This window comes from Halichoeres trimaculatus, unplaced genomic scaffold (assembly GCF_033239565.1).
Source record: "Halichoeres trimaculatus isolate MK-OKI-2021-1 unplaced genomic scaffold, fHalTri1.1 fHalTri1_scaffold_10, whole genome shotgun sequence".
Classification (NCBI taxonomy): domain Eukaryota; kingdom Metazoa; phylum Chordata; class Actinopteri; order Labriformes; family Labridae; genus Halichoeres; species Halichoeres trimaculatus.
In genome coordinates this window covers 27,251,050-27,263,794 of record NW_027437187.1, presented here as the reverse complement: position 1 = coordinate 27,263,794, position 12,745 = coordinate 27,251,050, and the positions used below count along the sequence as shown (strand labels likewise).

At 44.8% G+C, this 12,745-nt stretch overlaps 2 protein-coding genes across 5 annotated transcripts in view; one reads left to right on the top strand and one right to left on the bottom strand.

Annotated features, from left to right (window-relative positions):
* reln (reelin) overlaps positions 1–9,777 on the top strand; it is a 101,559-nt gene extending 91,782 nt beyond the window's left edge. The window contains exons 52-65 of one of the 4 annotated variants that reach the window (XM_074676846.1): positions 102–316; positions 398–575; positions 664–839; positions 1,249–1,355; positions 1,452–1,694; positions 1,777–1,952; positions 2,047–2,120; positions 2,320–2,481; positions 2,597–2,754; positions 2,882–3,101; positions 3,245–3,442; positions 3,638–3,736; positions 5,732–5,858; positions 8,421–9,777. In XM_074676846.1, coding sequence (XP_074532947.1) covers positions 102–316; positions 398–575; positions 664–839; positions 1,249–1,355; positions 1,452–1,694; positions 1,777–1,952; positions 2,047–2,120; positions 2,320–2,481; positions 2,597–2,754; positions 2,882–3,101; positions 3,245–3,442; positions 3,638–3,736; positions 5,732–5,852 — 2,127 coding nt within the window. In that variant the 3' untranslated portion in view covers positions 5,853–5,858; positions 8,421–9,777. Of the gene's footprint in view, positions 1–101; positions 317–397; positions 576–663; positions 840–1,248; positions 1,356–1,451; positions 1,695–1,776; positions 1,953–2,046; positions 2,121–2,319; positions 2,482–2,596; positions 2,755–2,881; positions 3,108–3,244; positions 3,443–3,637; positions 3,737–5,731; positions 5,859–8,420 lie in introns of all 4 variants that reach the window. The other 3 variants (XM_074676845.1, XM_074676847.1, XM_074676848.1) reach the window with 3 other exon arrangements.
* A 1,599-nt stretch (positions 9,778–11,376) lies between these two features.
* bncr (bouncer) lies at positions 11,377–12,443 on the bottom strand. Its single transcript, XM_074678041.1, has 2 exons — positions 12,291–12,443; positions 11,377–11,992 (listed from the first exon to the last, which is right to left on the bottom strand). The coding sequence occupies exons 1-2, from the start codon at positions 12,296–12,298 to the stop codon at positions 11,620–11,622; spliced, it is 381 nt and encodes a 126-aa protein (XP_074534142.1). The 5' UTR covers positions 12,299–12,443; the 3' UTR covers positions 11,377–11,619.
* Positions 12,444–12,745: the final 302 nt, after the last annotated feature.

Genomic DNA, 12,745 nt, shown 5'->3' with positions numbered 1-12,745 from the left:
AGCAGTTAAAATAATTAATCTTCAATAAAAAGTGAATTTCTCTTTCTTGTGTTGCTTTAAGGGTGAATTTTTTTTTAACATACTTCTGTGTGTTGGTTTAGATTGCCGTCGGTTGCAGTGTTCCTGAGCGTCATGCAGACAGACAAGTCCATGTGCAGTATTCAGTAGACTTTGGTGTAACCTGGAAGTATCTAGTACCTCAGTGCCTGCCTGCAGACCCTCGCTGTGGAGGTCAGGTCTCACAGCCTTCAGTCTTCTTCCCTGCTGAAGGCTGGAAGAGAGCTGTCTATCCTCTGCCTGACAGCCTGGCTGACACGTGAGTCAAAGACCTCAACAACTTCTTTCTCAGTCTGTTGTGAAAAGTGTGTATTCTGAACATTTTCATGTGTTCCAACAGGGCAGTACGGTTCCGGTTTTTCCAGCAGCATTCAGACATTCAGTGGGGCGTGGAAAACTTTTACATTGGGCCGGCATGTGACAGCCACTGTGGAGGACATGGAGATTGTTTGGATCAGCGCTGTCTCTGTGACCCAGGATTCACTGGACCAAACTGCTACGCTAGCACTGCTCTAAAGGTAGACTATAATACTTAGTGTTAAAAAAATGAAGAAGTGTATCTATCCAAGACTGTAGCTGACTTAGATGTTTGTTTTTTCTTCGTAGGCATCTCTGAAGGAGCGTTTTGACTGGGAGGGGGTAGCTGGTCCTCAGTGGCAGGTGCTGGAGGGTGGTAGACCCTGCACAGACTGCGGGGTGTTGGTGGAGGGGACAGCTCTGTACTTTGGAGGGGCTGATGCCAGACAGGCTGTCACTGCAGATCTAGACCTCCGGGGAGCTAAGTAAGTTGTAGATTTCACTTAAAGTTTGTGTTTTTATGCCTTTAACTCCTTGATGCCTGTTGTCGCAAATTTGCATCATACCCTGTCAGGTCTTGATGCAGCTGAAATGACCTTTGTGTCTTATTATTACCTGTTGATTCATATTCTACACATAGCACAGATCGTATCAGATCCACTATGTCACAATATATTGGTCAGGGGATGAACTTCTCATGTCTATATATATAATATAACTCTTAGTTATAACTATTATGTGTACTATACTCAAATTAACAATCTCCACTTTATTTAACATCTGTAAGAATGCAAAAACATAAAAACAATCTATTTTTGATAATCTTTAATTCAGGCATTAAGGGGTTAAATGGTTTTCACATCTAAGTGCATTTAAACTTCCTGTTCCAATAAGGTTTGTGGAGTACTGGGCCAGAATTGGAAGTGAAGATAACATGACAATGTGCCATCGTCCGACATGTCGTAAAGAAGGAGTGCTGCTGGACTACTCCACTGATGGAGGTGCGGTTCATTGTATATTTTTACATCTTTATCATCATTCCTTTATGATCTGTCACTCCACTGATGATCTCCCCTTTTTCATCTTCTTTCCCTCAGGCGTGTCCTGGACTCTGCTGCATGAGATGGACTATCTGAAGTATGTGTCTGTGAGGAGAGACTACATCGTCCTCCCAGAAGGAGCTCTGACAAATGCAACTCGGCTGCGTTGGTGGCAACCATTTACGATATCCTCTGGCCTTGCCACCCCAAGCCTGGAGAGAGCCCAGTGGGCCATAGACAACATCTTAGTGGGGGGGTCAGACATCAACCCATCCACTCTGCTTGACACATTTGATGATGGTAAGTTGATTGATGTACCCAGACCCTGACGACTTCCTCTGCATTACACATGAATGAATTTGCACTCCTCTTGTTTCACCAGAGGGTGTTTCTCATGAGGAGAGCTGGAGCTTCTATCCTAATGCTGTACGCACAGCTGGTTTCTGTGGAAACCCCTCATTCCATCTGTACTGGCCAAATAAGAACCAAGACAGGACGCACAACATCCTGGCCACTCGAGAGCTCATCGTGCAGCCTGGATATATTCTACAGTTTAAGGTAAAGTTATTTACAAAGACAGAAAATTATCAAACATATTTTTTTTTCACATGAAGACCTAACTGGTTTGTCTTTACTGCTTTTCTTGATACAGATTGTTGTTGGCTGTGAGACAGACACATGTGAAGACCAGCATTCTGTCCTGCTGCAGTACAGGAAAGATGCAAGGTAGGAATAACAAGGAGAGGCCTGGAGGGTCCAAAAATTACGGCATAGGAAATAAAATTACAGCTCATGTGGAACAACACATTTGTTATATCAAATGTCATCGCTAAAAGTCAGGTCACAGACACCAAAAGCCTAGAGCTATGTCCACTTATTCACCTCCACACGAACCGTTTTAAACTTTGTCTCTTTCTCCTTTTAGGTCGGACTCATGGCAGCTGGTACAGTCAGAGTGTCTCCCTTCCTCGGTCAACAATGTGGGCTGTTCTCCCTTCCAGTTCCACGAATCCACAATCTACAGTCCTGTCAACAGCTCGACATGGACCAGAGTCACTGTCCAGCTGCCAGACCACGTCTCCTCAGGGTAGGAGCACACTAAGATTATTTTTCAGCTCTGAACCAAAAATTAACATAGGTTCATAAGCAGGAAAAGAGATAACAAAACACTGCAAGCGTTGTTATTCATTCTGTGTTTCCAGGGCTACCCAGTTTCGCTGGATTCAAAAGGAGGGAACAGGGGAGCGACAGAGCTGGGGGGTGGACCATGTTTACATAGGCGAGGCCTGTCCGGGGCTCTGCAGCGGGCACGGCTACTGCACAAGTGGAGTGGTCTGCATCTGTGATGAGGGACACCATGGTGGGCTACAAACAGCAGATTTTAACCACACTGCTAGATATCAACACATTACTTTTTTCTGTCCTGGCTGTTTTCATGTTTTTTTCTAAAGAGGTAAACTTTCCCTTTTCTTTTCTCACCTCAACAGGTGACGACTGCTCCCTCTCCAGCAGTGACCTGCCGAGCTCCATCAAGGACAACTTTGAGTCTGGCACTGTGTCACAGGAGAGCTGGCAGTTGATCCAGGGTGGAGGAGTGGGCAGTGGCTGTGGGCAGCTGTCACCACATGCCCACGGAGACTCGCTCTACTTCAATGGCTGTAAGATGAGGCAGGCAGTTACAAAACCGCTGGACCTCACTAGAGCCAGGTACAGGTACAAGCAAAACACAACTTTAATGCACTAACATGAGCAAGGATCACACACTGACCTCATAGATTGAGCAGATTACTCTTCCCACCTCATTTCTCTAACTTCTCCTCTTTTCTTTATCTTGTCTGTTTCTCCTGTAGTAAGATCATGTTTGTGCTGCAGATCGGCAGTGTGGCACAGACAGACAGCTGTAACATAGCTCTGGATCAAACTGACACAGTCGACCGGGCTGTGCTGCTGCAATACAGTGTCAACAATGGAGTCAGTTGGCATGTTATCGCCCAGCACCAGCCCAAAGACTTCATAAAGGCACAGAGAGTCTCCTACAACATCCCGCTGTGAGTCACCCTCAGCTCAAATCACACTGCGTTGATATTGAGACTTTTATGACGAGTGAACTGTGGCTCTACTGATGACTTTTCAACTTGATGATTTTTAGAGGAGTGTTGTAAACTTTGTTCTTATTGTTAGAAACTATTTTTACTCTCATCACACTTGATCCTGACTCTACAATGTCTCCATGGTCTCTTCAGAGAGGCGAGGGTTAAAGGGGTGATGCTGCGGTGGTGGCAGCCACGCCATGAAGGTGCAGGACATGACCAGTGGGCGCTGGACCATGTGGAAGTAGTTCTGTGAGTACCCAATTCCCAGCTGGCCCACGGCCCCCCCAGACTGGCCCCCCATAAAGAGCCCTGATCTGCCCCTGTCTCAACCTCTGCCTCAGTCTTACCTGCAAAAACCAGTCCATTAACTCCACACAGACACAAAGAGGCAGGTTACACGTGCACTCACCACCTTCCTCCAGCTCAGTGCTGCTCCCGGGCTCAAGCAGAGTATAAATGAGTGTGCTTTGTTGTGGAGAGTCCTGTATGTGGATGTGTGTTCTGTGTGTGACAGTTTAACTCCTGCTGTCAGAGCATCATATTTTCAGTGTCTCGTAGAAAACGTGTATCTGTGAGAACAAGCATTGATGTGCTGTCTACCAAAACAGCATGTTGGATGTAGTTGACCTTAGAAGTAATTTATGATTCAGGTTTACATCCATAACGAGCCTTTAGCCCTGTTTCCTCCAAGCAGTCCAGTTTAGATCAGTACGGTTTGGTCTGGGTTGGCTCGGTTCAGCTTGCGTTTCCACAGCCAACAGTGCCCCCTCATGGTAGGCGGCGTGTAAGCTGGATGCTGACAGCTGCATCAGTAACATAATAGTGTGATGCTGTAGCAGCACGACACAGTGTACCCCACTAATAAATCCAACAAAGAAGAAAAATGTGACGCAGTAAACACAGAGTAATGATGGAAAACATCCAGCATTTTGTCTTCTCTGTGATTGGCATGTGGTTCTTTGTTGCAAAGAACAATCAAGTTTTGTTTTAATGAAGGCTGTGTGGCGCAAGGAGAAATACAGCCGCTGTGACATGGTAAGTGCTGATTCTTTCCACCAATCAATGGTCTGCAGTGTTGTAGCTCCACCTTTCAAGATCGGATCGGTTTAGTCTGGCACCCATACAGGAAGGTGACAAAAAGTGGGATGGCTCATCTTGGTTATTTGGGGGTCTATCCCAGGATGGCGTTTCCAGTCAGTGGAAATGCCATAAAATGCATGGCGGGCCGAAACTAACCGAACTGAACTGCTTGGTGGAAACAGGAGTTTTGTTTCCATTTTTACTCTAAGGTAAATAATCCTGCTTTCCTTTCTACTACTATTATCCTATTTGATAGTTCTCTCATTTATTCTACTCAAGTGCAATTTAATGATTTCGTCCTGTAACCAAACCACATTTCCTCCATAGAAGATATGGGCAAAACTGAACTTTCTGCAGGGCACTGAAAATATCAAACACATGCAGCTAGCTTATTCTGAACATTGCAAAATCATTTTCAGAGCATTTTCTGCATGTTACCGTGGGTACCGTGGGTGCTGATTGTCCATTCAGACATAAACTGAAGCATTTCAAATGCTGCACACAGCAGCTGTGCAGTTTGAGGCACTTCAATCATTAATATGCAGTGAACACCAAGTTACACACACACACACACACACAAACACACACTTTATGCCTAACCTGAGCTGTCCCTGGTCTAAGTGGTCGTGACCTGTCCCACTCCCTCCCTCCCTGCTTCTCCCACGGTTTTCAACAGTGTCTGCTGAAAAGAGTCACCGTGATCCTCACACTTTGCTCTGTTGTTTATTTCTCTCTGTTCGCCACTCCTCCACTCCTTCACACATTCTTCCTCTCACTCCTCCTTCTCCTGCTCAATCCTTTCCTTTTATTCCTCCCTGCTTAACGTGTTTGGTCATGTGGTCATGCTCCCTCCTCTGCTTGCGCAATAATGATCCCACTTTACTTCCTCTCCTCCTCCTCCTTCCTCAAAACTCTCTCTTTCCTCTTCTCTCCTTTCTTTTTCTAATCTGGCACACAACGGATGGATTACCTCTGTTTTTCTTGCTCTTTTTCTCCACCTCTACCTGTGATTATCTCTCACTTACCAATCATCTGTTACTTATTTCTGCTGTCTCGCTCCTCCATTTCCATCTTGAACTCATCCTTTTCTCACTCACTATCAACTCCTCCGCCTTAAACCTCTATCTTTATGCCTCTCCTCTCTTTGGGCCCCTGCCTCCCCAGGCCGGGGCTCCTCCCCCCTCAGACCTTTCTGCGAGACAGCAGTCCCCTCCTCCTGCTTCTCCCCTCTCGCGCTCTAACCTCTGCTCTCTTCTGTATTCTGCTCCCTCTGGCATGGCTGTAGTGTCAGGTAAGTTCTCCGCCTCTTCCTGAATGCAGCCCCCCTCCCTCACCCTCCTCCTCCTCCTCCCAATCCTGTCCTCCTCCTGAGACACTCTGCACAACCCTCTCACCGACACACCCAGTCCTCCTCATCACCACGGTCATACTCATGCCCTTGCTTTAACTGGAGCACTAGGCAGGTCGACGAGGGCCAGCTGCTCATGGTGTTCCAGAAAACTCTATCCAACACACATATATCAAGAGACATCTCCTAACACTTCAACATCACAGCGAACAGAGGGTTTAACAGGAGGGCTTGACCAAAATCTGTGGTGGTGGCAACTTAAACTTCATTTAAAGGGGCTCTGAGGAGTTTGAAAGTGATCTTGAAAAAGTCTTCCTTCTAGATAAATGCCTGATCGTAATCCACCCTTTAAAATGAGATTATCAGCACCAATATTTCTGGTTACAGGTTAATTAAAATAGCTACTTCTTAGCTTCCAGTTTGGGTCGTTCAGGACTGGATTGATTTATGGAACGTCTAGGTCTCTATGACAACACCACGCCGAAACAATTTCTATTACTAATTTTGTAGTGATGGTGGACACAAAAGCCTAACTGTCAAACAGAAAAAGGACAGAAGAGCAGAAGAAACCTCAATGGAAGAGTAATACAGCCCGAGCTAAAGGCTAATTAGCCTTTAGCTCAGGCTGTATCACTCTATAACACAGGGCTTAAGGTCTTTGTAATAATGTCCATTCCAACCCACATGCAGCAGCTATTCTGCAGTGGTCTTTACAAACTTGGGAGTCTATCAATAAAATGAAGAGTGAGGTTACGTTAGCTCTGCTTGGTAGATGACTGGCAGGACATAGCTAACCAGGATTCACTAACGTTACACATTACAGACATGTCTTAGAGCACCAGGCTGCCAGCTGTGCTGCAAATAAACAGCTACTAAACTACTTACAAACTGACAGTGTTCACTTGTTGTCACATTAGCCTACAGATACTTCAGAGCACCACTCTTACAAATAGCCAGCTAGTCCGACTTTTGCTTGATGCAATGTTTCAAACCATAAAGCTACGTAACTGTACTGATAAATATCTTACCCCCAGCCCGTCATATCCAGTAAAAAGTTGTCTTGAAAAAAGATTAGTTGAGCTGATCTCCGTTTAATTCCAAAACACACACCTCACTAAAAGTAATTTACGACAGCGTGCGAAGACTCCAGACCACAAGGTGGCGAGGGAGTGCAATCAAAACAGTACCTCCTCATAGCATCTTTAAAGTGGCACTTTTACTCCTTGAGAGATTTGACCGTGACAAAAACCTACAAATGTCAATGGTACTGTGTTTGTGTGTATATGTGTGATGTAATCCATCACTATACCTGTATCTGTTTGTTTTGTTCTTATGACTACCTTTACTGCAAACTCTTAGTGTTCCTGACCCAGCAGCTCATTCACTAGCAAAGATACACAGTCCTACTTAAAAACAATAACTCTTTGTGGACCCATCATGAATTTCAAACCAGACCAGGCTCTAGAAGATTTAATGTCACTCATATATCAACATCAATTGACTGTGGGGCGACCTGCATCATTGATCGTAAACATAGTTTCATCTGACTAACTTCGTCCATCCAGCTCGATGCATGGCTTAACTGATGAACTGTTTCAACGGCTCTCCATCCCTCTTTCACTCATGGCTGTCTGTTTGTCTGTGGACAACAACACCATGGTACTGAGCCAGGAGCTCCCTCCTCACAGCCTCTACCTTCTGACTAAGGATCAGAAAAATCACACTCACTCACACAGTCAGAAAGCCGCACTTATCCAGCCACGCCTTCCATCCACCTCGGCATCTCCACCTTTGCATCATCAGCCATCGCAGACACACACACACACATGCACCATACCCCACCTCCCCACCCCTCCTGATACCCCCCGCTTCGCAGAGGCCCCTGCCTGCCCTGGCTGCACTCCTGGCTCACTGGCACCGCCCTGCTGGATGGAAGAGGCAATGAACAGGCTAAGCAAGAGCGATCTCCCGCAGATTTCTCTGTGTCTCCTAGTTTAAAATGATCATTCTCCGCTCCTAACCCTGCACTTTTATGACTTTGATTTAGTTCTTTTCTTTGCTCCCAGTGATGGCTGTCGACCTCTCCTCAAACACTCAGTGTCAGAGTTCTCCTCTAGTACTCGTGGTAGTGTGTCTGTAGACTCTGTGTCCCATGTCTTGTCCTGTGACATTTGGTCATGGAAACATGTAGTTAGTCCACCATCTAGCTGCCTTTCATTTCGTGAGGAGCTTCAACAAATCCAGTCGTGTAGAGTAGCGCCACCCATTCTCTGAGCCATGCAGCTGTTGAGTGTTTGAGGTTACGGCTGAAACGTGATGAGAAAGGCCAGCATGAACCTGGGTGTGAGTGAGCGTGAGAGCTGCATTCAACCATTCATGTGATGCATGCATGATAGAGCGGGTGTGCATGTGACTGTGAGGTGTTTAAGTGCCCTCTTTCTCGGTCACTAATGTTCACACTCCTCCCTTCTTCCTCCCCCTCTCACTGTCTTTGTATCCCCTCAGCACCCGTAAACAAAACTACATGATGAACTTTGCCAGACAGACTGCCGGCCGTCACTACTACAGCCGCAAGAGGCGGGCACTGCAACAGCGTGCCTGAACCCAGCGAGAAGGGATTCGCCCTCTGACCTGCCAACCACGCATTGACCCACCACGTTCATCCTTTTTCATCCTGTCGAGTCCCGTCCACCAGTGGATTCCAGTCAGCCTAAGACTTCCCTTACCCGTCTTTCCCGTCCCTCTGCCACCAACACTGGGCCATCCCTGCAGCTGATAAAGGCCTCCCCAACCACACGGGTCGGGGGGGAATGAAACTCAGAAGAAAGGAGCGAAGCGGCCATTTTGTTTACTTATTTCATGGACGATCGGAGTTTCTAGTTGTTTGCTAATTGTTGCTGTGGTTCCTCTGAATCCCACCTCCGATAACCCTTCCCCATCCCTCCCTTCTCCCTCCCTCCATCCATCCTCCTCTTCCTACCACACTGTGAAATGTAGAGATAATATATCACTGCTGAACTGACCAGCCCTTTGGAGAGTTGCCTCCTTGTTCCACTGAGCCGCTGAGAGGAGGAGCACTCCACTGCCGCCAACCAGTACGCCAGGAGAAAGACCACAACAATGATACTGACCATTAAGAGGAATACCGGTGATGAAGCTCAAAAAAAGAAAAAGAAAAAAAAAAAGTACTGTGTTCTTGCTGTTCTGTGTGTCTGTGGGTTCTTTTTGTGATGAGTTGACTGTGGTGTTCTGTTCATTTGTTTGTTCGTTTTCTACTAATTCATATGCTTTTAATGGGGGGAGGGGAGGGGGATGCTGGGTTATGTTTCTTTTCCCTGGTTGATCTGGAACAGACGTGGGCGGGGTGAAAAAAAAAGCCCGGCCCCCAACGGAAGAAGGAACGAAAGAACGATTTGCACGACGGGAAAAGGAGAAAACAAGAAAAAAATTAAAGACTGAAAATGATTTTTTTTTTTTTTACCATTTTTTATATATGTTGGTTCCCGAAAATACAGATATTTATGGTAAATGGTTCTTCACGTAACCTATTTAAGATGCACTGTGCGTGAAATCTGTATGTTATTTTCTAGTGTTAAGTTATTAGGCAGTCGAGGAAAGCTCTCAGACTGCATCATCTCCCCTCTTCCTTCTCTTGTGATGTTTCCCTCCCACCCATCTCTCTCTCTGCTGATTTCTGATACCTGGAGGTGAGGCTCTCTTAGTGTTGTTTTTTGAAGTCTGTGTAATATGGACCCTCTGCCCTCAGTGTAACTCCAGTATAGCAATCTCCTGTATATATATGTATATCCACTATGGGGAGACCCAGCAGCCTTATAAAGGGAAATAAAGAACTGTCCAAACCTCATACTGTACACATTGTTTCACCTGCTCTCTTTCACTCTTATAAGATACGCCTGGACTATGTTTTATCTGTGCTTGTCCTCAATTGACCTATAGCTAAGCCACGCCCCCTTCACTCACTCAGACAAGCAGTGACCAGCCCTATGGCAGGTGTCACAGATGGAGACATTTGGCAAGAAGCAATTGATGATTTTTGGAGACAGAAAGATCATATATCATCTAGAAGTCACCAAAAGCATCTAAACCACACATTGGAGGGATCTATTGATCGTTTTATTGTTGAGAAGGTTGACGTAAAGCTTCAGTTACAAGCCAAATTTACAGGTCCCAGTGCAAACATGATAAATCGCATCTTGTTGCCATCACCAACTCAGACAACAAGATAGAGTGGGGGTGACCAACCAGTCAGAGACCAAGAGCCACAAAAATAACCATGGTAATACAAAGAGCCACATCACACATGTTCTTACAAACGCTCTTACGCTCACACATAAAAGAAATGACATAGAACGGAAATCAATACATTTCCAATTTTCAAAGTAAGATTTATCATGTTTGTAAGAGTGTTTAAATTCATACTTTGAGCCGTTTCGAAGACAAATTTCTGTTTTTACTGCAGATAAAGTTCCATCCATCTATCCATCCATCTATCTATCTATCTCTATAGATAGATACCTATGAGGGATTAAGAAGAGCACTTGAAGAGAAGAGAAACTGAAACTTAAGTATCAATCTCATCACCTAAGTATTGATCAATACTGATCCCAACATTGGCATCAATATATCAGTATTTTAGGTTGATCAGTACACCACTACTCATAACTATATATACATTAATGAATAGAATGGGGAGCCACACACTAAAGGGCAAAGAGCCACATGCAGCTTGGGAGCCACAGGTTGGCCACCCCTTTGATAGAGGACCATTATTGTTGTACTCAATGATGCACGATCACCAAAGAGCAAAAACTAGAACAAAATAGGACAATGAACTCCCAACAAAGTGACATGACGAACAATACAGTTAGGAGCTATCATAGGATAACTTTAGCCAACGTCCAAGATGTTACAGATAACTTTGAATTTATTTCTTTCTTTCCAGCACAGTGACAACGAACATGTTGACTCACCTTAGTACAGATGTAGACATCCATGTTCATTTCAATCATGTTGAGTTGATGTCGAGGTCTTCCACACAACTTTATCCAAAGAAGACACTTTCCTCAGTTAAGGTTCAGGTCAAGACAAGGTAAAAATAGACCCTGTTGCCCAGTCTCTCAGAATACTTTGTGTCAGAGTTGCATGTACCCCACATAGTTTGACCATTATAAACTTAAAGTGTGAGAAAAATCTTAAAACTGAATTAAAAGTGACTTTCTTCAAGCTTTTAATTGGACATCCAAGCAGAGAACGTCCAGGTGTATGGACATGGCTATATTTACTGTGATTGGCTAATTGGGTTTGGGGGTGGGACTTAGCCATAGGTCAGTTCTCAGCAATAGGTCAGCCCATCTCAGGACTTCATATATCCTTTCCTTATCTGTGGCCATCAGCTGCAGCACATCAGGTCAAATAGAGGAACAGAGACTTCTTAGTGTTGTCCTTCAAATATTTATTAAGTTATTATAAAAAGACATTTTTTATGTAAAAAATAAAAGCTTAAAATTCTCTGACATCACCTTGGTGCACACCTCAGTGTTTCCAGACTGGGTATACACACCATAGTCCTGCAGATCCTCTACATTGCTTCATGCTGAGGCTGCTGAGACACCAGAGTACCAACTTCTTTTATAAATCTACATGAGAATCTGCCTTTAAAACAGTCAGAGTCAAAAGTCTTCAATCACAAGTTACTGGCCATCACAGCGACAGTCATCAGTGCTGCAGTGATGTACAGAGATATGGCTTCAACCCTCAGGCAGGAGTTACAGTACGGCTCATTACAGCAGCTGTAGCTCATGGTGTAAATGGTTCCTCTATTGCGGATCTTGTGCACCTGGCTGCAGTCCTTCTTGGCCATGCAGCCCCTTGCTGACAGGGCGCTGTGGTTTCCGTAGCGGCCTTCTGCCTTGTAGCACAACTCGTTTGGAGGGCACTCTGTCTCGACGAGCTTAAACTTGCTTTTTTTATTCAGGACGGGGCTGTAGTAGCAGCGTAGGTTGTCCCCAAGCAGTGAAGGGAGGTAGAGCCACAGGAGGATGAGCAACATATTAAACCTGTGCGGATAAGAGAAACATTCAGTTTGTCAAATTCCAAAACACTAGATCCTACACTTCTCTTTTAAAGGCTTACAACACCTTTACAGTTTAGAGGCAAGATCATGACACTGCATTTTGGCATTAGCACAGATTTCAGACCAAAGAAAGATATTGAGTGAGTGGATTCCTCGGCCTCATTTCTGAAGCACAGGTGTCAACGATCCCTCCTGATTGTCACCTTTAAAATCCTCAGAGATATAAAAGTAAAAAGTGTGGCAGACACTTCAGTTTTAAAGAAGGCATTTTGAAGACTTACCTTGACATTTTAGGACTTTAATTCAAGCTAATCAGACGAAACTGTACAGATCTTCTCCTGATGACCTCTGGTTTCTTTTGAGTCTGGATCCTCCTGCACAGACCACACCTACCTGCACACCTGTTGGTAAGACACCCAAGCAGCACCACACAGTGGGGGGTAGATAATAAGGCTTTTATTCTGATGTGTTCATCATGAGGTGAAGTAAAACAGGAGGATGGCTCACAGGTTCACTTTTTTTCTTACAAGAGACAGTGCAGTTTTTCTTATTAGACTTTACTTTAGTTTAAATCAACCACAAAAACATTTGGCTGAATGTTTTTTTCATTTTGTGGAGACTCAGGTTAGTACATTTGGCTAACGGGTACATCTAAGTTAAAGTGTCAATCATTGGGGAGCTTTTTGGTGATGTGTAATTTGCACATGAGTCCCGAATGTAAGCTTTTCTGTCTGCA